General features: G+C 39.5%; 2 protein-coding genes across 4 annotated transcripts in view; one reads left to right on the forward strand and one right to left on the reverse strand.

The window, feature by feature from the left end:
* Positions 1 to 18711, reverse strand: part of UBE3A (ubiquitin protein ligase E3A) — a 92362-nt gene extending 73651 nt beyond the window's left edge. For 2 of the 3 annotated variants that reach the window (XM_082616705.1, XM_082616706.1), the window contains exon 1: positions 18598 to 18691. The gene's annotated coding sequence lies outside the window, so the exon portion shown is untranslated. Of the gene's footprint in view, positions 1 to 18597 lie in introns of all 3 variants that reach the window. The other variant, XM_082616707.1, reaches the window with a different exon arrangement.
* Positions 16366 to 20766, forward strand: LOC309802859 (uncharacterized protein; the record flags this gene model as incomplete). Its single annotated transcript, XM_082618743.1, has 5 exons — positions 16366 to 16378; positions 17605 to 17662; positions 18168 to 18317; positions 18444 to 19396; positions 20383 to 20766. 4 exons carry the CDS (start codon positions 16366 to 16368, stop codon positions 19372 to 19374), a joined length of 1152 nt encoding a protein of 383 aa, XP_082474869.1. The 3' UTR covers positions 19375 to 19396; positions 20383 to 20766.
* Positions 20767 to 23961: the final 3195 nt, after the last annotated feature.

Below are 23961 nucleotides of genomic sequence, written 5' to 3' on the forward strand. Positions count from 1 at the left end.
AGATGTGGAGAAATTGGGACCCTTGTGGGAAGGTAAAACAGTACAGCTGCTATGGAAAATGGTATATTGGTTTTCAACAAAAATTAAACACAAAAATTACTATAAGACCCAGAAATTACATTCCTAGATATATACCCAAAAGAACTGAAAGCAGGGACTTGAAGAGATCTATTTTTAACACCCATGTTCACAGCAGCACTATTCACAATAGCCAAAGGAAGGAAGCAACTCAAGTCTCCATCAATGAAAGAATGATTAAACAAAATGTGGTATATACACACAATAGAATATTATTCAGCTTTAAAAAGGAAATTCTGATATATGATGTAACATGGGTGAACCTTGAGGACATTATGCTAAGTGAAATAAGCCAAAAGCAAAAGGACAAACATCATATGATTCCACTTACATGAGCACCTAGAACAGTCAAATTCGTAGAGTCAGAAAGTAGATTAGAGGCTGGAGGGAGGAGGAAGAAATTGGGGGGTTACTGTTTAATGGGGAGGGAGTTTCAGTTTGGGATGACGAGCAAGTTTCAAAAATGGGTTAAGGGGCTTCCCTGGTGGCGCAGTGGTTGAGAATCTGCCTGCCAATGCAGGGGACACGGGTTCGAGCCCTGGTCTGGGAAGATCCCACATGCCGTGGAGCAGCTGGGCCCGTGGGCCACAACTGCTGAGCCTGCACGTCTGGAGCCTGTGCTCCACAACAAGAGAGGCCGCGACAGTGAGAGGCCTGTGCACCGCGATGAAGAGTGGTCCCCACTTGCCACAACTAGACAAAGCCCTCGCACAGAAACGAAGACCCAACACAGCTAAAAATAAATTAATTAATTAATATTAAAAAAGGCAGCATCTTCCTATGCACAATTGCCTTCATTTAAAAAAAAATGGGTTAAGAATGATGGTTGTACAATGTGAGTATACTTTATGCCACTGAACTGTACAGTTAAAATGGTTAAGATGGTAAATTTTATGTTATGCATATTTTACTACAATTAAAAAAAAAGAAACTGCAGTGGGATACCACTACACATCCATGAGAATGTCTGCAATTTATTTGAGAGTATCAAATGCTGACAAGGATTTGGAAGAAATGGAACTCTCATACGTTGCTGGTAAGAATGCAAAATGGTATAACCATTGGGAAAAATAGTTCATCAGTTCCTTATAAATTTAAGCATAAAACTACCACACACTTCCCTGGTGACATAGTGGTTAAGAATCTACCTGCCAGGCTTCCCTGGTGGCACAGTGGTTGAGAGTCCACCTGCCGATGCAGGGGACACAGGTTCATGCCCCAGTCCGGGAGGATCACACATGCCGCGGAGCGGCTGGGCCCGTGAGCCATGGCCGCTAAGCCTGCGCGTCCGGAGCCTGTGCTCCGCAACGGGAGAGGCCACAACAGGGAGAGGCCCGCGTACCGCAAAAAAAAAAAAAGAATCTACCTGCCAATGCAGGGAACATGGGTTCAATTCCTGGTCCAGGAAGATGCTACATGCCGCGGAGCAAATAAGCCCATGCACCACAACTACTGAGCCTGCGCTCTAGAGCTTGTGAGCCACAACTACTAAGCTCGTGTGTCACAACCACTGAAGCCCGTGCACCTAGAGCCCATGCCCTGTAATAAGAGAAGCCACCACAATGAAAAGTAGCCCCCACTCGCCGCAGCTAGAGAAAACCCGCGCACAGCAATGAAGACCCAATGCAGCCAAAAAAATAAATTAAATAAATGAATAAAGAAATTTTAAAAATAAAAAAGATAGGTGCACTTTACTGGTTATAAATTCAGTACTTCAATAAACATGATTTTTTTCTTAGTTTATGAAAACAATATATAAAAAGATGGTATTTTAAATCAGTGGGGAAAGGATCCCTTACGTGGTCTAGAGCAGGGGTCCCCAACCCCCGGACCGGTACTGGTCTGCAGCCTGTTAGGAACAGGGCCACACAACAGGAGGTGAGCAGCAGGCGAGCAAGCGAAGAAGCTTCATCTGCAGCTCCCCATCGCTCGCGTTACCGCCTAAACCATCCGACCCACCCCCAGCCCCTGTCCGTGGAAAAACTGTCTTCCACAAAACCGGTCCCTGGTGCCAAAAAGGTTGGGAACCGCTGGTCTAGAGAATTAGCTGCCCAAGTGGGGATATTTAGATATTAGAACTTAGAAAAGTTAGATATTTTCACACAACATCCAAACATATGCCAAATGCAATCCAAATCTAAACCTAAATCATACAATATTCAAAAAATTGCTGAATGTATTCAGATCTAAATCTATAAATCTAAACCTATAAAGTAACCACATAGAAGGGCTAGAAAATATGAGATTTCTTTATCACCTTTGTAAGCATGGTGAAACTCAGAAGCCGCCGTAAAGGACAGACAGATTTACCTATATCAAAAAATTCTAAATTCATGACTAGATACTATATAATAAGCAATGAGGTAAATCAGCAGTCCTACACAATGTGTTGGGAATGAAACTTGCTTAAAAAGATTTTTTTAAAGAGTAATTGGCAGTATCTATCAAATCTTTAAGCTGACATAGCCTCATGGTCTAACAGTCATTTTATAGAAACCTACCTTACAGAAGTAATATGTACCATTATATGTAATATCAAAAATTGAAAACAGGGCTTCCCTGGTGGCGCAGTGGTTGAGAGTCCGCCTGCCGATGCAGGGGACACGGGTTCGTGCCCCGGTATGGGAAGATCCCACATGCCGTGGAGCGGCTGGGCCCGTGAGCCATGGCCGCTGAGCCTGCGCATCCGGAGCCTATGCTCCGCAACGGGAGAAGCCACAACAGTGAGAGGCCTGCGTACCGAAAAGAAAAAAAAAAAATTGAAAACAACCTAAATTCCACAATAAAGAGTTTCAAAATATATTATGAACTTTGAGTTAGTTTCCTAGTTCTAAAGACTGATAGAAGTCAAAAGATTGATAGTCTTCTATCAAGTTTACTTCAGGACATATGTTCCACATCTAGCATTCTTTTCCTTTCTTGGGTTTTTTCTTTTTTTTCCCTTTCCATCAAGCTGATATGGTAAAATTACCTGTAGTTATGTGGGCATGTGATACCACACATAGATTTAATGCAGTAATTAAAAAGTACTGTTCAACTCCATACTTTCAGTTGTTCTAGCCAAAACCTCAGTGTCATCTTTTACTCCTCCCTTTATTTCACACTTACATCTGACCTATTACCAAATCCTACAGACTACAATTTCAACACATATCAATAATTCAGCCACTTCTCACTAACCTGATAGGCCTCACCTTGTCCAACCCACCATCATCACCTCCTATCTGTAATGCTGTAATAGTCTGCCAACTGGTCTCTTGATTCTGCCCTTCTCTTTCAATCTACAATCAACATGGCAGCCAGAGTGATCTTGCTAAAACCTAAGTCAGAACTTTCCACTCTGCTCAAAAACCTTCAATGGCTTCCCATCTCACTCAAAGGTAAACGTCAAACTCTTTATTATGACCAAATGATCTGTATCCTACATTCCCTTTCTGACTCGCTTTCCATCATTAACTTTTCTACAGCCCCACAGGCCACCTCACTGTTCCTCAAACACATCAGGCACTCTCTCACTTCAGTGCTTCCTTATTCACTACACCCTTTGCCTGAAATGCTCTTCCTCCAGTCATCCACATGGCTAGCTCTCACATCTCCTTCAGTTCTTTACTCAAGTTATCATCTCAGTGAGGTTTTCTCTGGCCACACTAAAATTTGCACTCATCCCCTGCACTCTCAAATACTTCATATCCCACTTCCTTTATTTTTCTCCTTAGAAGTACTATGCAACATACGATATATTCTACATATCTTGTTTTTGATGTTTATGATCTCTCTTTCCCTACTAAGTATAAGTTCCATGAAAACAGGAGTTTTGGCGGATTTTGTACACTGCTGTCTCCACTAGCACCTAGAAAAATGCCTATGACATAGTAGGTGCTCAATAAATATTTGCTAAATGAATGAGATAGATGCACATGTAACCACTCACATGGAAAAGATTTCTATAACAAATAGTTAAGAGGGAAAAAAAACAAGTTGTACAGAATACAAGTTCAGGACAAAAATCTACACACAAGCAATGAATAATCTGAAAATAAAATTAAGAAAAATTCCATAAGCAATAACATCAAAAAATGAATCATAGGAACATATAAAATACATTTCTTTTGAACAGAAGAAGTGTAAGACCTGTACAACGAAAACTACAAAACACACAAAAAAACTAAAGACCTAAATAAACAGAAAGACATCCCATGTTCATGGATCAAAAGACGTAATACTAAGGTAGCAATACTCCTCAAATAGACCTAAGTATTCAACACAAACCTTATCAAAATCCCACCTGCCCTTTTTGCAGAAATTGACAAGCTAACCCTAAAATTCACACAGAAATTCAAGGAACCCAGACAGCCAAAAAAAGAAGAGCCAAGTTTGAATATTCACAATTTCCAATTTCAAAACTTACTACAAATCTACAGTAACCAAGAATGTGTATTAGTGGCTGAAGAACAGACATACAGATTAATGGAAGAGAACTGAGAGTCCAGAAATAAATTCTTACATTTATGGCCAATTGATTTTCAACAAGGGTACCAAGACAATTCAATGGGAAAGAATAGTCTTTTCAGCAAATGTTTCTGAGACAGCTGGATATCTGTATGTAAAAATAATAAAATTGGACCCCTACCTCATATAACACCATATGCAAAAATTAACTCAAAACAGATGACAAACATAAATGTAAGAGCTAAAACTACAATACTCTTAGAAGCAAACAGGTATAAATCTATATAACTGGTCAGACAATGGTTTCTTATTGGGTTGGCCAAAAAGTTCATTCGGGTTTTCTGTAAGATGTATGGAAAAACCTGAACAAACTTTTTGGCCAACACAATAAATAACACCAAAGACAACAAAAGAAAAACAGACAGGACTTCACCAAAATTTATAACTTGTGTGCCTCAGAGGAAACAATCATGAAAGTGAAAAAACAACCTTTTGGGGGAAAATACTTGGAAATCATACATCTGATAAGGGACTTGTATCCAGAACATATAAAAACGCTTAAAAGCCAACAATAAAAAGAAAAATGACCCAATTTTAAAACAGCAAAGGATCTAAATAAATCTCTGAAGATGGACAATCAGGGCATGAAATGATGATCATTAGTCATTTAGCAAATGCAAATCAAAATCACAAAAGATACCTTCACGTCCACAAGATGGCTAAAATAAAAGGGACAGACAATGGGTTTGGCAAGGAAGTAATTAGAAAGAACCCTAATATACTGCTGATGTAACTGTAAAATAGTGCAGCCACTTTGGAAAAAAAGTTTGGCAGTTCCTCAAAATATTAAACACAGTTAGCTAAGACCCAACAGTTTCACTCCTAGGTATTTACCCAAGAGAATGAATATATATGTCCACAAAAGAGCTTATATACGAATGTTCATAACATGATTCATAATAACCAAAAAATGGAAACAATCCAAAGTTATCAACTGATTACTGAACAAACAGTATGTGTATACTCATACATTGTAATATGAACCTCCAAAATATCATTTAAGTAAAGGAAGACATACACAAAAGGGCATATATTTTATGATTCCATTTATATGAAACATCCAGAATAGGCAACCCATAAAGTAAGGAAGCAGATTAGTGGTTGCCACTTTTCAGGGGCTGAAGAAGGAAAGAATGGAGAATGACTGCTAACAGGTACAGGGTTTCTTTTGGGGATGATGAAAATGTTCTAAAATTAGATAATGGTGATGGTTGCCAATTGAATATACTAAAACCCACTTTAAATGGTGGATTTTATGGTATGTGAATTATATCTCAATAAAGTTGGAAATTATAAAAAGTGTATGGAATGATTTTTTATAAACCACCTCAAAAAAAAAAACTACAACTATCTGTACTTACACAGATGTATTTGTTTGGTATTCACCAGGTGTTGTTTTTCTACATTTAAATTGAACAACCGTTAAGTTTTGGAATTGGCTAAGAAAGGAAGAGGAAACTTTCACTTCTTTTTATACTTTAAAAATACATATTTTCTCTGTATTTCCTTATTCTCAAATATAATTAATTCTACACACCAATATTTAAGGGGAGGGGCAACCAACCACGACATATAAAAGGCTCTCTGGAAATATGAAAGTTCTAGGATTTCTGGTTTTATGATTTACAGGAATAACCTAACATTTAAAATTGAGGCCACGCTGGCAAATCTCGGTGTATGGTCAGTTTATATACAGGAGTAAAATTTTAGGATCACAATCACTGTGCATTGGAAAAGAACGGAACTCTCTAATGTGACCCTTGGCCCTCCCCTCTCTCTGGGTTCTGTGAACATTTTCAAAAGTAAACAAACTATGCTTATTTACCTGTCTGAAAAACTATAAAAGGTAAACGCATGATCTGCCAACACTAAAATGCTATCTTTCCCCAGTGTTTACTTAAGTGTTTATTATGTGACTTACTAGCAGTGAGAAAATCTTATCTCAGTGTAGATCCCAAGTGTCATCTATGGAAAGCCTTTAAAAATTCCAAATTACCAGATTTCAATTTCCTGACTTTAATTATAAATCACTTATTGCTATCAACAATTCCATGATCTGAAAACAGAAGCAATGTGCCACACACATAGTCCCAATGACTTATTATTCTGAAATTTTCCTCTGGGTTCTTTCTGCACAATAGTTAAATTGAGTTCAATCTTACATAGAACTTAATCTAAAATTAAATACAGAATTACATTAGCATTCAGCGCACACACAAAAAATATTTATAATTCAATATACTAAAATAACTAAAGGTAGGTGAGTTTTCCTAGAAATAATCATGAACACTATTTTATGTTTATTACATTCCATCTGTCTATCAAATGTAGCATCTAAAGCCATAAAATCTGAATTAAGGATAAAAGACCATTAGCTTCTAATTTAACTTCAAAATGCTTTTAAAAATTCACAACATATGGGCTTCCCTGGTAGCGCAGTGGTTGAGAGTCCGCCTGCCGATGCAGGGGGACACGGGTTCGTGCCCCGGTCTGGGAAGATCCCACATGCCGTGGAGCAGCTGGGCCCGTGAGCCATGGCCGCTGAGGCTGTGCGTCCGGAGCCTGTGCTCCGCAACGGGAGAGGCCACAGCAGTGAGAGGCCCGCGTACCGCAAAAAAAAAAAAAAAAAAAAAAAAATTCAGAACATATAATTTTAAGTGAACTAGATTGCATCTGTTAAAAGACAGAAAATTGTTTTTCTAAAGACCATCCATACTCAAAGGACATAAATATTAAACATTGAGAACATTTAATTTTCTATTACTGTCTAGTAAAATACTAAAGTGTAGCCTAATTACAAATTTTCTTTTGAGCAGTTACCAACCAGAGTAATATTTCTCTAACTGGAAGAAAAATGCAAGTCTGATCAATCAGTAAACATCCAACACTCACAAATGCCTGAAAGTGCACATGAAAAAAAAATGAGACCGACATTTATTTTTCTCATTGAATCTTCAATTCAAAAGTAATTATTTAATATCAGTTGAGCTAAGTACTTATTTAGGAAACACAGAATTCAATAACCATACCATACAAGAAAGCCCTAATACTATTAAGTACAAAGAGATTCTAAAAGGAAGGCTTCCCTGAGTAATATTTAGGCTGAGCCCTACAGGATGGATAAAATTTGTTGGCTAACTGTGTTCTAGGCAGACTGAAATGCACTGGGCAAAAGGTTTGCAACAAGGAGCCTGGATAGTTCAAAAAACTGAAAAAAGGCCAATATTGTTAGGTGGTTCCGAACAAAGGAGAGCGTGAATTAAATCTTAGGAGGCAGAGAGAATCCAGTTCGGATGTGACCTTGTAGACCAATTAAGGATTCTGCATTTTATTCTGAAAGCCACAGAAAGCCAAAGAATAATTTTAAACAGAAAGTAACAGGGGCTTCCCTGGTGGCGCAGTGGTTGCGTATCCGCCTGCCAATGCAGGGGACACGGGTTCGAGCCCTGGTCTGGGAAGATCCCACATGCCGCGGAGCAACTGGGCCCGTGAGCCACAATTACTGAGCCTGCGCTCTGGAGCCTGTGCTCCGCAACAAGAGAGGCCGCGATAGTGAAAGGCCCGCACACGGCGATGAAGAGTGGCCCCCGCTTGCCACAACTAGAGAAAGCCCTCGCACAGAAACGAAGACCCAACACAGCCATAAATAAAATAAATAAATTAAAAAAAGAAAAAAAGAAAGTAACAAAGGTAGACTTGTATTTTTAAAAGTTCACTGGAAAAGACAGAATTGTTGTTTATAATAATCTAAAAGAATTATAAACTAATAAAACTGATGGAGTTCACCCAAGTTAATGGATATAAAATTAACACCAGCAATGATCAAATGTAACAGAAAAAAGATCCTATTTACAGTGCAAAAAAATATGTATAGATCAAATATCTAGGAATAAATTTAACAAGGTATGTATAAAAGGAATTTAGGAAGAAAACTGTAAAATACAGAATAAATGGCAAGATAAACTATGTCAATTCTCAAGTTAATTTATGTTTCAATGCAATTCCAATTAATATCCCCAAAAAAACTTGATACACTGGTTTTAAATTATTATGCAGGAGTGAAAGTCTAAGAATAAAAGTTCTGAAAATGAGTAAAGAAGGAGGCTTTGACTCAGACTTCAAAGCTTAATATAAAGCTATTTGAAATAAAACAATGTACTACCAGTGTTTAAAAAAAAAAATCAAAATCAAACCTAAGCATTTGGCAGATGATACAGGTGATATTTAAAAAAATTTAATGGGGAAAAGATTCAATACTTAATGTTGGGATAACTCGTTTTTCATATAAAAACAAAATTGATTCTTAATTCCCTCCCAGATGGACCTAAATGCAAAAAAATAAACAACAAAAACCTCTCAACTATTTGCAGACAATATTAAAAGGGGATTTCTTCAATAAAAAACAGAAATCATAAAAGAAAAGACTTGTGAGCTTCACTTCAGAAACTGAGATATATCCCAAAAGACAATATCACAATGGACAATAAGTAGGGTTTTATATTTTATTCTTATTCTGATAACTTTCCCGGCTGCATTATAAGGTAAGAATGTTGGATGGGATGATCTCCAAGATCCTTTACAATATAAACGTTGTATAACACGGTGTCTCTTATTTTCTTTTAAACCATTTCTTTATGGAACATTTAAAACATACAGAAAATAATAAAATTCATATCCATATATCCACCACCCAGAATTAATAATCAAGGAAATGCTAAAATGAGAGTAATATTTTGCTAAAATTTCACACCCATCAAATTCGCAAAAGTTTTTAAATCTGACAATCTCAAGTATGGGCTAGGATGCTGGAAAAAGAAATGTCCGTACACTGCTGATAAAGTATATACTGACATAACCATTTTAGAGGAGAATTTAGCAACATCCAGTAAAGTTATTCACAATCTATTTCCCAGCAGTTTCACTTCCATGAATCTTCCCAAAGAAATATGTGCACAAAGAAATGTGTCAACATGATCACTGCAGCATCGTTTATAATAGCAAAAAAGGAAACAACTCAAAATATCCATTAGTAGTGGGACACATATATTTGATATATCATACAATGGAGTACTATACAGCAGTTAAACTAAATAAACTAGAGCTACATGCATCAACATACATATCCCAAAAAAGTTTAAAAAAAGCTGATGAAAGATATGTACAATAACATTACCATTTTGTAAAAATTTTTAAACACAAAATCCAACACCATATATAGCATTTACAGATACAAGTACACATATACAGTAAAAGTATAAACGAGGATATGAAATTCAAGAACCTCGGGATAGTTATTACCTTGGGTAAAGAGAGAAGGTAATAGGACTTGGGGGTGAGGTGCCTACAAGTGCATATGTAAGATTGCATCTGGTTCGCTAGGGATCAAAATTGGCATAATTTATAGTTCTGAGTGATGGGTAAATAAGTACCTGCTATATTATTTATTGTTTTAAATGTTTTTTTAATTAAAATATATACATATATTTTAAAAAGAAAAAAGTGAGCATATAATATCCAAGCCGAGAATTACTTTGGAGATCATCTAATCGAACTTACTTCCTTTATAAAAGAACTAAGGAAAGGTATCAAAATAAGAACACAAAATAAATACTATTGTAGCCATCGCCATTTTAAGCACATACTATGTAGCTAAAAAAAGCACTTAAGGGGGGCTTCCCTGGTGGTGCAGTGGTTGAGAGTCCGCCTGCCGATGCAGGGGACACGGGTTCGTGCCCCAGTCCGGGAAGATCCCACATGCCGCGGAGTGGCTAGGCCCGTGAGCCATGGCCATTGAGCCTGCGTGCCTGGAGCCTGTGCTCCGCAACGGGAGAGGCCACAACAGTGAGAGGCCCACATACCGCAAAAAAGAAAAAAAAAAAAAAAAAAAGCACTTAAGGGGATTAGACCTTGATCTCTGGAGAGAAAACCTTGGTAGGCTGAATAGCGATCAGCCCCATCTTCTCAAAATCTGGCGTCAGGGCCTCCCTGGTGGCGCAGTGGTTGAGAGTCCGCCTGCCGATGCAGGGGATACGGGTTCGTGCCCCGGTCTGGGAGGATCCCATATGCCGCGGAGCGGCTGGGCCCGTGAGCCATGGCCGCTGGGCCTGCGCATCCGGAGCCTGTGCTCCGCAACGGGAGAGGCCACAACAGTGAGAGGCCCGCATACAGCAAAAAGAAAAAAAAAAAAAAAATCTGGCGTCAGCTAGTAAGGCATGTGTGAGCACATGCGCGCGCGCGCACACACACATACACTCTCCTAGGAGTGCCTTGTCAAATTCAGCACAGGAATAGGCAGTAAAGTGGGTCTCTGGCCCACTGTCCAGGCTGACCCCTAGTCCATCTTTACTTAAAATTACTTGAAATTCTGAGGCCTAGAGGATTGTTCTTGATCATACTTCATTATATCCTGATCACAGTTCATTAAACCACAGCAGATATCTAATAGTCCTGAACCAACTAAAAAGTAGCTCATTCATCCAGCACTTATAAATACCTAAAACAGCACACGGGAAAAAAAAAAAAAAGAGAGAGAGAGAGACAGCAGATATTTAGTGTTCACACAGAATCTTCAATCCAGGAGTAAATAAATAGTTTAATTTCAGCTGAGATAAGTGACCTATCAATATTTTACAACTGGGATCCATCTATTTTTAAGTTCACCCCTCCCTACCCTTCATCTACCCAAAACATGGAAGAGGAATTTTGAGGAGGGAGGAGACTGACTCAGATACTGAGTTAAATGAAATCCTAAGATTTTACTTTTTATTTTGAAGATAATATAAAATATAGTACATTGGGTAATAATTAAATTTAAAGAAATAGATGATTTTTAAATGCAGAAATCTAGTTTTATGTATATGAAAGTCTAATGTTTGCTCAGCTTTTCTGATATATTATACTTAAGTGTTTTCATGTCAACACTGAAGTCAACTTTTAAGAAGCACTTCCACCCGCTTACAGGGCAGAAATAGAGACAGATGTAGAGAACAAATGTATGGACACCAAGGGTGGAAAGTGGCGGGGGCGGTGGTGGTGGTGGGATGAACTGGGAGATTGGGATTGACATATATACACTAATATGCACAAAACAGATAACTAATAAGAACCTGCTGTATAAAAAGTAAAATAAAATTCAAAAAAAACAGTTCCATTTGATCAAGCACAATGTACCCCTACATTAGCTACCAAACTTTATCCATTTAATTTCCTATTTTTCTTCTCTGTTCTTTAAACATGTTTGATATGTGTCCTAGTCCATTTAGGCTGCTTATATAACAAAATACCATAGACTGGGTGGTGTATAAACAACAAAAATTTCTCATAGTTCTGGAGCCTAGGAAGTCCAAAATCAAGGCACCGGCAGATGTGATGTCTGGCGAGAATCACCTTCCTGCTTCATAGATGGCCACCCTCTGGCTAGATCCTCACAGTGGCAGAAGGGAAGGAGAGAGCTCTTTGGAATCTTTTAAAGGGCACTAATTCCATCACGAGGGCTCCATTCTCATGACCTAATCAACTCGCAAAGGCCCTACCATCTAATGCCATCACAATGGGGGGGGTGGGGTCAGGATTTCAACATATGAATTTGGGGGTTGGGGGGACATAAACATTCTATAACAATATGTTACAGACATAGCAAAATGTGTAAGAAATTGAATATGAATGAAGCAGCTTAACTAATTAGGGAAGCTTTTCATTTCTTAGGAGCTCTAAATTTGGATTATCTTAAACAGCATAGTTTTCTATCACCAACATGGAATATGGCACATTATCAGCTCACTTCAGAAAACTAGAAAAAATGTTACCTAAATATTCTTTGTGTGAAATGGGATTTATCAATTAGTATACATGTCACATAAAATAGGTGTTCAAAAGACAGGTATTTTTTAATTCTCAAAACAAACACTTTATTTAGCAAAGGTAAATATTTAGTATCCTTCTTCATGGCACACTGTAAGGTTATCAATATTGGCCAATACACACACAAGGCACAATAAGCAGAATTCCTAAGCAAAAAGTACTAAGGTAATTAATAAGCTGGAAATAACCCAGATTTCTCCCTGTGACCCATTAGCTTTATACAGAAAACACTGCTGGGCATCTCATCCTTTCCCTTCCAAAAAACAGGATTATGCTTTACCTATGATGAAAGATAGGGAAGTATTTGTTGTATGAAGAGATTGCTGTAGTGGCACCTGCAGTGCTAGAGCTATCATCTCAGAAGAAAATAAAGAACATCCCTTTCAGAGAGGGTGCTGAAGAGTACAAGTGACAAAATGTGACATTTGTCCATCCTGAGTGGTACATACACGGTTGTCATATTATTCTTTCTACTGTTTGTATATTTAATTTGGAAGGAAAATTCAGAATTTACGCTGCATCACAAAGAATATAAAAATAAATGAGTTAGCATATTGGCTACAGCTCACAAGGGCAATTAATCCTAAGACTACTTTCTCACATTCAAGAAGGAGACTGCTGAGGTAGAAGTCTGAGACTTGAAATGGATAAGCCATTCTTTTTTTTTTTTTTTTTTTTTTTTTTTTTAGTTTCTGCTTTATAACAAAGTGAATCAGTCATACATATACATCTGTTCCCACATCAAGCCATTCTTTTTGATACAAGGAGACAAAAGTCAACAAATGAAAAGAATATGTGTAAAGTACTGGTAGCATCTTCATTCAGCCCTTAGCTATGTAATTTGTGTGTAGCACTACTTGTCTCAAATGTGAAAAGGAACATTCTGAATTACTGAAAGTATGAAAAATGGGCACCTACTAAGACCTAAAGAAGAGCTACAAGCCTGCGTACCACAAAAGAGACAGGTCAAAAAAAAAAAGTTTCATGTTTTATTTCTGTAACATAAAGGGATCTGTGCTTGACTAACCTCATCTGTTCCCAAAGGGTACAGAAGATCAACTTCTGGAACACAATGAACTGTTAAAGAATCACCACAGTAGTCTCCACACTGGCAAGCCAAGAGTTTCATTGAAAGAAGATTTTTAACCTACTTGGGTTAAGCGTTCAGGGCTTGTACACCACCTCCTTGCTTTATTTGCAGCACAGATGTTGACTTTAATTAATGAAGTCTTACTTAGGATTCTCTTCCACAGTCCACATATGACATCTTATGTGAGATTCCAGAAGATTTCCTAAAATTGAACTTCAGGAATAATTTTATCTAGTAAGGTTCTAAGTCTCCAAAACCTCTTTTCCTTTCAGGTCAACCTTATGATTCACTTGCCTTTATCACATTAACAGGAGAGGTCAAAAGTAAAGCAAATTACAGAAGTGATTTGACTTTGGACTAATAATACTGAATAATGCATCACTAACTATTAAGATCTACTGTTTATTTCAAATGTAGTTACCAAATATAAAATAAATTCACATACTAAGTATTTCCAAAAATAGTATTTCTATGGAAAGGTTAAAAATGTTAGTAGAGAAAAGCATGAAAATATACCAAGGTTCCAACCGTCTGTCCACCACTGACCAACCTGTTTTCTTGGGCAAGTCACTAAATCAGTTATAAGGTCACTTCATAGAGTACCATTAATTTACTTTTTCAAGAATGATCTCATGTGAAAATCATTCCTCAGAAACAAAGCAAGTATCACCTTTACTTGACAGAAGGAACAGAGCCAAGGCTTAGAAAGCTAAATGGCCTACGCATGCCTAGCTAGGAAGCTAGAGAAGAAGGATGAACCCACAATCTTCTGACACCACAGTTAGTGTTTCTTCCTCCACATCAATGGTTCTCCATGGCTTTCGTTCACAGAACCTGTTGAGACTCTAAAGCACTTAAAATTTTATATATAATTTTAGGGCGTTCACAGTCACAAGGCTTAGAATCAAACAGTAATAACTGTCAGCTAAATCTCATGTGCAAACAGCAGAAAAAAAAAAAAGTACTAGCCTTATTTCATTTTCAGATAGACCTTATACTTAATGATCTTTTTTTTAAACTTACTATCCATAATGGTATTTATGTGTTAAAGATAACAGATAACTCAGATCAAAGCACTGTGACAATTTTGAGATTAAATGAAAAGTTGGCAAAGAAATTTATCATGTATTTGTAAGTCATCTCATTAAAAAACTATTTATAGGGACTTCCCTGGTGGTCCAGTGGTTAAGACTCTGCACTTCCACTGCAGGGGGCGCGGGTTCAATCCCTAGAACTAAGATCTCGCACGTTGCGTGTGCAGCCCAAAAAAAAGAAAAAAGAAAAAACTATTTATGTAGCGTCTTTAAGTATTTCAAACATCTCATGTTTTGGACATAGGATATAGGCTTGTAGATTAACACTATTTCCACTTACTGTAATTTTACTTTATTTTCTTTATTAGAAGAAAAAGCCCCACTTCCTCCAGTAACTGCTATGGTCAGAAAAGGCATCTTGTTGAAGGTTGCCTTCTACTAATATCATAGAAAACACTCACTTAGCTGCAATAAGGTGGGTGGGCATTCTCAAAGCAAAGTAACACTCCTCCCAACTGGTAAGACAGAACATGTACCACTGTGTGCAGAGTCCTGACCTGGAGTCGAGGCTCAAAATGTGCCCTGGCTCTGCCACCTGGTGACTTTAAGAAAACCATCTTAAAGCTCTGCACTTCAATTTCCTCATGTGTAAAACAGGAATAGCCCTACTCAGGCTCACAACTTCTGTGAATTTATAACCAGAAGACAGAATGATGACTGTCCCAGAAAAATACCAGAGTATTTACAGGCAACTTGCCAAAGTAAATTTATTTTTTTTATACATACACATACACACAAACACTAACACATTATGTGCCAGATATTGGGTGGAGGATTGGGACCAAGATATGAAGTATCTAACATGTGCCAGACAGTGTATAAAGGAAGCAGTAAAACAATATTCTTTAGAACAGGAGATGGGAGTAGGAGGTGTTGAGTCCATAGAACTGCCTGAGGAGTGGAAGGGCACCAGGAGAATAGGGCTCCATTATTTGACAGGGTTTCACAAAAAGTGTTATATGGAGAAAGTCACTAGACTATACACTTCGAAAAGACAGAGACATGAGTCTTGTCTTTATAGCCCCTACACCAAGCTCAGCTCAGAGTAGCCACACTAGATACCTAATAAATGTTAGCTGATAACTAAGTCATCCATACTCTGGTAACACACTCTCTGGTAAACACTATAAGTCCTTGTCCTTAAAAAGTGAGTTCAAAACCAGTAAGCAAAATAACAATGTAAAGGATAATATGTTAGAGTCCACTGTCTATAAGGTGCTTTGAGAACATTCAGAAAAACTGGGTAGGAAGACTTCAAAGGATAATACTTATTAAGTGCCTGTGTGTTAGGCATTTCACATGCTTTAATCCTCACACCTCTAAGTTAGTCTCATCACCCCATTTTACAGATGACAAAACTTGCAGCTCGAGATTAAGTAACTTACCAAGGGTCAGACAACCAGGGTAAGCCAGAATTAAAAGCAGGATCTAACTCCAAAGCTATTTCCACTATACATACCATAATGTCTTTGGTTTTTATACTTTACCTTTACACTTGCAGTGGGGAGAGAGCAGGGACTGTCAAAATCAGCCAAAACTTTGTCGTCCTGAATCATCATGAAAAGAGCATCTAAAACTTTACCCAAGTATTTTACTTGAAAAATCACTTCTGAAAATTGGTCTTCACTCATAAAAATCATAAAACTAATTTTTTAACAGCTGCATATGTATACTCAATGTCATGTTTCTACATTTTGACCTATACAACTACAGGTCTAAACAAAAGGGCGCAACATGACTGAAGAACGTGACCAGTAATCATTTAAGAAAACAGACACTTACTTGTAAGTGTTTGGGCTGAAAAATTTAGGTATGATCCATAGTTTTATATTATTCCACTGACTGCATATTGAGAGAAACAGCAAATTATTCCAAATATTTTTTTAAGGGGAGAGAGGACTGTTTTTGGAGGGGAGAGAGGAGGAGTCATTTAGAAATGACCTATGGTTTAAGGAATAAAACATTAAATGTTATGTGTCAAAGACACTGTAGGTATCCAACAAATCTTGTTAAATGGACTGGGCAAGTGGGATGAGAATGTGTCTTTCTCTCGCTTCTGACTTAAGAAGCTTTTTTTTAAGCCATGAAAAAAAGTGTAAATTTAAGAGATATGAAATACAAGCAGCATATAAAACCTGTGAAAAGGAATCAGAACACTGTAATTTGTGTCTCTGTGTAAACTCCTCAGTAACCCAGCAATGTCAGAAGATGGTGTACATGTTACTCAGCACATTAATGCTACTTAGTAAATACTGACACAATAAGACTTTCATAGTTTACATTCTAATTTTTTTAACTATTTTTGGTTCGCTATTTAAAACATTCCTTTCGTGCCACAGGAGTTTAAGTCTTTTTTTTTTTAATATTTATTTATTTGGCTACGCCGGGTTACAGCTGCGGCATTCGGGCTCTTAGTTGTGGCATGCGGGATCTAGTGCCCTGACCAGGGGTCAAACCCCGACCCCTGCATAGGGAGCCCAGCGTCTTAACCACTGGACCACCAGGTAAGTCCTGAGATCATTATTTCTTCAAGCTACTTCTTGTTTCTGTTTTTGTCGTGATTAATAATTTCTTTAATGGGCTTCTGGTCATTCTTTGGACTTATCAGCACCATCATTAATATTGTATTTTTTCATTAAAAATGTGATAAGCAGTTCAGATTTACAAGCAGGATCTAATTCCAAAGTTATTTCCACTTCTTTTTATCTTCCTAAACTCTAAACTTTTTTACATGGTATACAAAATAATCTCTTAAGTAAGGGTACTTACTCATCAGAGGTGTGAGATAACACTTCTCAGCCCTCTTGTCCAAATCACTTGACAACATTTACTGGGTATCTCAAGTGTCTTTCACAAGTAACTTTTTAACAGTTGTACTTCTGAACTTTAGGTCGTTTCCATTTCAATCCCCCTTCTCCCCCCTGCCCCCAGATAAAATTTTGGGGTAATCTGCTGCTTCTCTCAATATTGCAGATAGTGGAGTGATCCGAAACTATGGGTCATACCTGTATTCCTTTCTGATTGATGGACGGTAACTTCGGACTGTAAATCCCATATGCTATTAGCTGACATTTTCGACGGCACCCTAGCCACTTAATAAATATAATAACAAACAGGCTTTGTAATGTTTCTTTTTTAACATATCCATAGAACGTTTTAAAAAATTCGGAAACTAAATTATCTTTCAAGGATTCTAAGATTAACCAAACAGCGTCCATATTAAAATTATTTTTAACAATTTTATGGATCAAAACGTCTGTCGCATTAAATTCTGACTTTACCAACAAAATCCTCCACACCATGACGAGTCCTTTTCATTTTCTCAACTGGAAAAAAAAGGGCCAACTGTTTGCAGGTTTGCATTTAATAGTCTCCAGCAAACCCAGTAGCTCACGTTTAATTTCAGAATCGCGATGAGTAATCTGTGAACACAACCCCTGGGCTTGATTTACCACTTCATCCGTCCTCCCTCCCCACCAGTCGACCCCCAGAACTCCAACCCACCAAAGCACACTTCTATATATTTCTTCACCAAGAAGGCCAAAATCTCGAAAACAGCGAGGAAGAGCTCCACTTGGAAGGAAAAGGCCAGCCCTTCCCAGCCTGAGGCCCAGGCCGGCCCTGCGAGCCCCACTCCAAGGAGGGCCACCTCTCGACCGCCAGCACGCCCCGCCCCGGGTCCGCTCGTGTCCCCTCGGGCGACAAAACCCTCCCTCCCTGCGGCGCCCAGCCAGGACTGACAGTCACGGCAGGAGCAGGAGCAGCAGCAGCCGCTGCTAGCAGAGGCCTACTTCTGGCACCGGCCTCTCCAGACCGCGCGCGCCCCGAAACACTCGCCCAGGCGGGGGTGGGGGCGTCCCTACCCTCGCCGGAGCCTGCCCCGAAGGGGGACTTGGGCGGCCGAGGAGACGATGGGAGGTGCCACCCGGCCGCCCCGGCCCAGGCCCGGTCCTCAGCCACACTGACCTGTCGTCGCCCCCGCTCCTGGGCTGCGGCCCCCGCAGCAGCAGCCGCTTCACTGGTCGTCGCAGCCCTCGCCCGCCGCCTCCGCCCGCCACCGCCTCGTTCTCTTTCGTTGCCGCCACCGCCGGCGCTCATGCGGGACCCGCGCTTCCTTCTCCGGAGACCGAGACCGGGAAAGGAGGCGCAGGGGCCGCAGAAAACCCCGCGCTCGTCGCCAGCCGCCGCTCCGCCGCTGCCTGTCCGCACAGGGGGGCTACGCGGCCCGCCTGGCCGGGGCTAGGTGCGAGGTGGTCCGAGCACAGACCTGAAGAGGAGCCGAGAGAGGCGCCGCCGCCCGCGGCCGTGAGCGCCGGGTCGGCAGAGGTGAAGCTCAAGTCGGCGCGGCGGCGGATGGCGGGCGCCCGAGCCGGCGGAAGGCTACGCGGAGGCGGGGTGCGCGAGCAAGAGAAGGGCGGTGTGTCGAGGTTCCGGCGAAGGGGAGTCAGGCTCTATCGTCTCCTGCAGTCACCCCGAGCCCAGTGCCACCATCTTGGGAAAAACGCGGATCTCGCGGCCGCGGCGCAAGCGGGGAGGACTGGCTGGGCGGGCCGAGTATCCCGGCAGGCAGCGCGCGCCACCCGGCCGGGCGAGGGCTCCAGGCCTGGACGCATGGACGCGGGGCGGGGCCGGTGTGCGCGCGGGAGGGCGCCGCGCTCTGCCCGCCCTCCACAGCCAGCTCCGCTCCCCTCCTGCTTGCCGTCGTCGCCAGCGCAGGGGCTGTTGGGAAGGGGAAGTAGCTAGCGCCTCCTCGGAGTCCCACCAGGTTGGTCGCCATATTGGCAGTGGGAAGAGGGGGCGATGTCTCTTTTGAGCCACCGTGGTCTGTGGCCCGACAGAAAGCAGGCGGTACACTCCGGAAACCCCCTGGAGCCCTCTGGAGTGTTGGCGAGTCCCGTGGTCAACCCAACCGAGGAACGTGCCTGAACTTGTACGCTCCGGATTTTGTTGGGGAATGAATCGGCTCCGAAATTGCGCCAAGAGGGCTTTGATAGATAGCTGCCAGCCCCGCGGTGGGGCAGAGCGCTCCATATTCTAGGTCTCCGATCCCAGCCCCTTTACGCCCTGAGCTGCTTTGTAAACATTGCAGAGGTAGCCCAAGAGTGCAGACCAGCTTTCAGGGGACCAAGGTCATCTGCTTAGGACTTTTGCCAACACACGATGTGTCACTAGTTTACATGAAGGTGAAAGCCTGTCTCCTGCAATTTTGACCTTCAGTAGGTTGTCGATAAAGAGAAAGTGGCCCCTTAGTTGACCCCAGCTGGATACAGGCTAATTCTGATCCGTATGACGACTGAATCCATTTAAAGCTGTGCGCCTTCATATTTAGCACCAAGGTCACCATCTTATTTAAAAGGATTTTTTTATGGCTCTGCAACACTTACTAGCAAAGCTGTAATGGGGTCACTAACAATTCATATCCTTACGGTTTGCGGCTTTTGCTGATAAGTCCATAGAATACTGTATGAGATACCATTCATCTAGTATTCAAACTTTTTATATCAACAATAATACATAGCAGTGAATTTAGCTGTCATTCTTAGAACATCTTTTCTATATAGTCAGATATATATATATATATACATATATATATACATATATATATATATATATGTATATATATATACTGCTTCCCAACTAAAAAAATAAGCTAGTGGAATTTAAATTATTCTAGGACAACTGATGATAAATGACAGTATTAAAGCATGCCCAATTTTAACTCAGTTCCTTATTCTTTTCATTTTCTTACAGATTCTCATTTGGAAACTTTGCAGTTATGTTTTATGGGAGAGATTAGTTAACATCAGTCTCTTAAGAATTTACCTTTGCATATTATCAAAATAGGCAAGTGTAAATCTTTAAAGACTTTATTAGAGTAAAATAAAATATTACTACAATATCTAGCATATGAAGATTCTTTTAGCAATTCTACTTCCTCTTAAGTAAAAATTGTCTGAATAATTAAATGTAATTTTTTTTGTAATAACCTGGTATATCAAATGTGGCAGAAAACCATGAGTTCCAAGAAAATTAAAGATGAGAAATAAACCTCTTAATTAAATGTCAGTTAAATGCCAGTTCTTTACTAAGATCAAAGAGGATCCCAATTCCTCCTTGAAATCTGGAGAAATTACCCATAGCCCTTTTAGCTCGTTAGTATTAAATAGGCATTCTTATGTGTGATGCTAGTGTCAGACTTGTTTCAAGAAACCACTGTGTTGTTTGCCTTGTCCATGTTCAAATTTCAAAATGTTTGCTGGTAAAAATTACCAGTATGGAACATTGTCAGGAATCCTTAGAATACTAATAGAATACTAATAGATGGACTAATGATAATCCATCTCCATATATATCAGTTTTTATGAATAATATTTTTCCCAAGTCAAACCCATATTTTTCTTCAGGTACGTTTTCCCAGAAAAACAACTTAGTAGCTACCAAGTTAAGTAGTAAATTTGTTAGACTATTGTAGGCAAAATGTAGTTTCTAAGTTTCTCATTTCAGGTATAAAGTGAAAGGAGCAGTTTAATTTTTTTAGCATAGTGCATTAATTCCTTTAACAAACTTTGAACTTCTACTATTTACCCAGAAATGTGCCAGGCTTTGGAAAACAATAAAAGATCAACAATCCCTATCCTTGCCCTCAAGAACTCACAGTCCAAGAGGAAATCACCAGTAAAATGAAATTTATTTCAGAGTAACCCAACAGTTTTTATGGAACAGTTTGCCCCAAATTGCTGATGAAGTTGGTTTTTCAACAGGGCTGTTTTGTTACTCAAGATTTCTTTTTGATGTGAGTCACAACAGATGAATCAAAATGCAAAAACACAATTTTGTATTACCTAGCATGCCCCTGAGATCAGGAAGAAGCTTAAAGAATGGAACAAAAAATGGTCGGATATGGTGGGATAAAAGTTACTTTTGCTATATTTAGGTTGCATCAAAATGTTACACACTCAACTATTGAAAAAGACTAGGCTTTCAGTATATGAGTAGCTCTCAGTATTTAAGATATACTGTTGTAGCAAAATTAATTCCATGAAAAACATTGCCTGGCATATGACAAGTGCTCAGTAAATGTTAGTGCTTAGTAATAGCTGTAGTGATATTAGCATTATCTGTATCATTGTTTATCATTACGGACTTCAGGCATTAACTCCTTCACACCTTCACCCTTATTCCTACAGATTACCCAAATCTGTACTCCCCCTGATCTCCTGTCCTAAAGTATGAGCCATCTTTCTTCCTTTCTACAGCTAATATATATATTATGTATATATGGGGAGAGGTGCCCCTCAAGACTTAATCCCTCAGTCATTCCCTCTACTGTTCATTAATTCTCCTATTAACTTTGTCCTTTCTGTTTGGAAAAGCTATCAGATTGCCATTTCCTTCCAAGTCCCTCTTCAACTACTGAAATTTAGCATGTGACCCCATTTTACTATCAACATATACATTGCTAGTGTTAGTGTCAGTAATGGCATAATGATCAAATTTAAAAGTTGCTTCTCAATTTTCATGGTATCTGACCACTTTGCAGCCTTCCACACTGCTAACCACTACCTACTGGAAACTGCTCCCTTGGCTTCCATCACCCTGAATTCTCCATCTTCTGTGTCTTGGACCACTCTTTCTCAAGTCTTCTTTACAGAATGCTTGTCCTCTCTGCTTTTGGTTCTCTTCACCCGCCATTATTACAGTCTCTCACAGAACTATTTATGTATACTCTTTCTCTATCACTTATATAAGTCAGGAATGAAATCTGAATCTTGAACACTGACCTCACTCAGAAACTTGAGACATGTATCTTCAGCCCCTTATTGAAAATTTGTATTGAATATCCTACAGGCACCTCAAATTCATCCACGTCTGAAATTGAACTGCTGACTGTGTCCCATTTTTCATCATTAACTGAGATGTGGATAATAGTGGAGAGAAGCAGGTTTTGGAAGAATAAGCAGGAATTGGTTTTTGCAAATGTTAAATTTGAGATGCCTATATCTCTGTAGTACAGACTGATTGATAGTTGGCCCCTAATATGCACTCTACTCTACTCTTCATCCATGATAATGGAATATCTAGCCAGATACACAGTTGCCTGTAATAAACTCTCTAAGTGTGGCCATGTCACTAAGTTCTGACTAGTGAGATGTGAGCAGAAATGATGTGAGCAACTTCCAGATCATACTCTAAAAGAAATGAGATGCTCCTTTCCCTTTGTCCCTTTCTGATGATTGGAATGTGGTGGGGTTGTGAGCTACAGCAATAAGATGTGTCCCTGAGCACTTCCTGAGTCACAGTTTGTATACCAGTGAACTTTGGTGTGAGACAGCTACTAACTTCTATAATCTGCCATGGTTACTCTAGATACCTTTCACTGCAGCTGACCTTGTATCCTAATATCCAAATGAAGAAATCAAGGAAGCAGGTGGACGTAGGCATCTGGAGTTAGGGGTGAATGAAGCCAAATCACCCTACATTCTTTGACTTGATTGATGACTGTACCATCTGTGGCAGTCCCCAGTCATAATGTTAGTAATCCTAGATTTCTTCCTCTTCCTCACTCTCCTGACACTTAGGAGGCAAAGTTACATATTCCTTAAAGAATTGATTTTAGAATTAGGTAGCATAGCAAAGTGGTTAAGAGCATAGGTTCACAATTTATTAACAACTGCAAAAATGCTGGGCAAAATCATAAACTCTGTGATTTGGTTTTCTCATCTGTAAAATTGGGTTGTTGTAAGGATTACATGTTAGTATACATAAAAGCACTTAGAATAATGCTGCGTACGTAGTACAAGCTCAGTAAAGGTAAGCTTTTTTTTAATCCCATGCAAATTCCAGTTCTGCCGCTTACCAGACATAGAAATTTCAATTAAATATTCAATTAATCTCTCTGTTTCCTCGTCAGTGAAGCAGGAAAAATAATAGTACTGACCTCATCTGGCTACTGTGGAGAGTGAACAGGGACAGTACATGTGAAGTGTTTAGTGCCTGGCATATGGGAAGCGTCCAATAGATGGGAATAGGCAATACTATTACTATTAGTAGCTGTTATTGTCATTATTATTATAACATCCATTTCCTTCTATATAATCCCACTGCTGCTACCATAATTTAGACCCTTAGTTTTTCTTACTTGAACCAGATAAGCTCCAGAAGGGCAGGGCCATTTTATCTTACTCATTATTGTATCCCCAACACCCGACACAATGCTGGTCCAGTACTTTCCTACTGAAGCATCTCATCATGGAATGTTTTTTAAAGAAACAAATGTGAATCTTATTGCTCCCTTGCTTGAATATAGCAGTGGCTCTTCATAGCTTTCTG

Source organism: Mesoplodon mirus (assembly GCF_964341445.2).
Source record: "Mesoplodon mirus genome assembly, chromosome: 4".
Taxonomy (NCBI): domain Eukaryota; kingdom Metazoa; phylum Chordata; class Mammalia; order Artiodactyla; family Ziphiidae; genus Mesoplodon; species Mesoplodon mirus.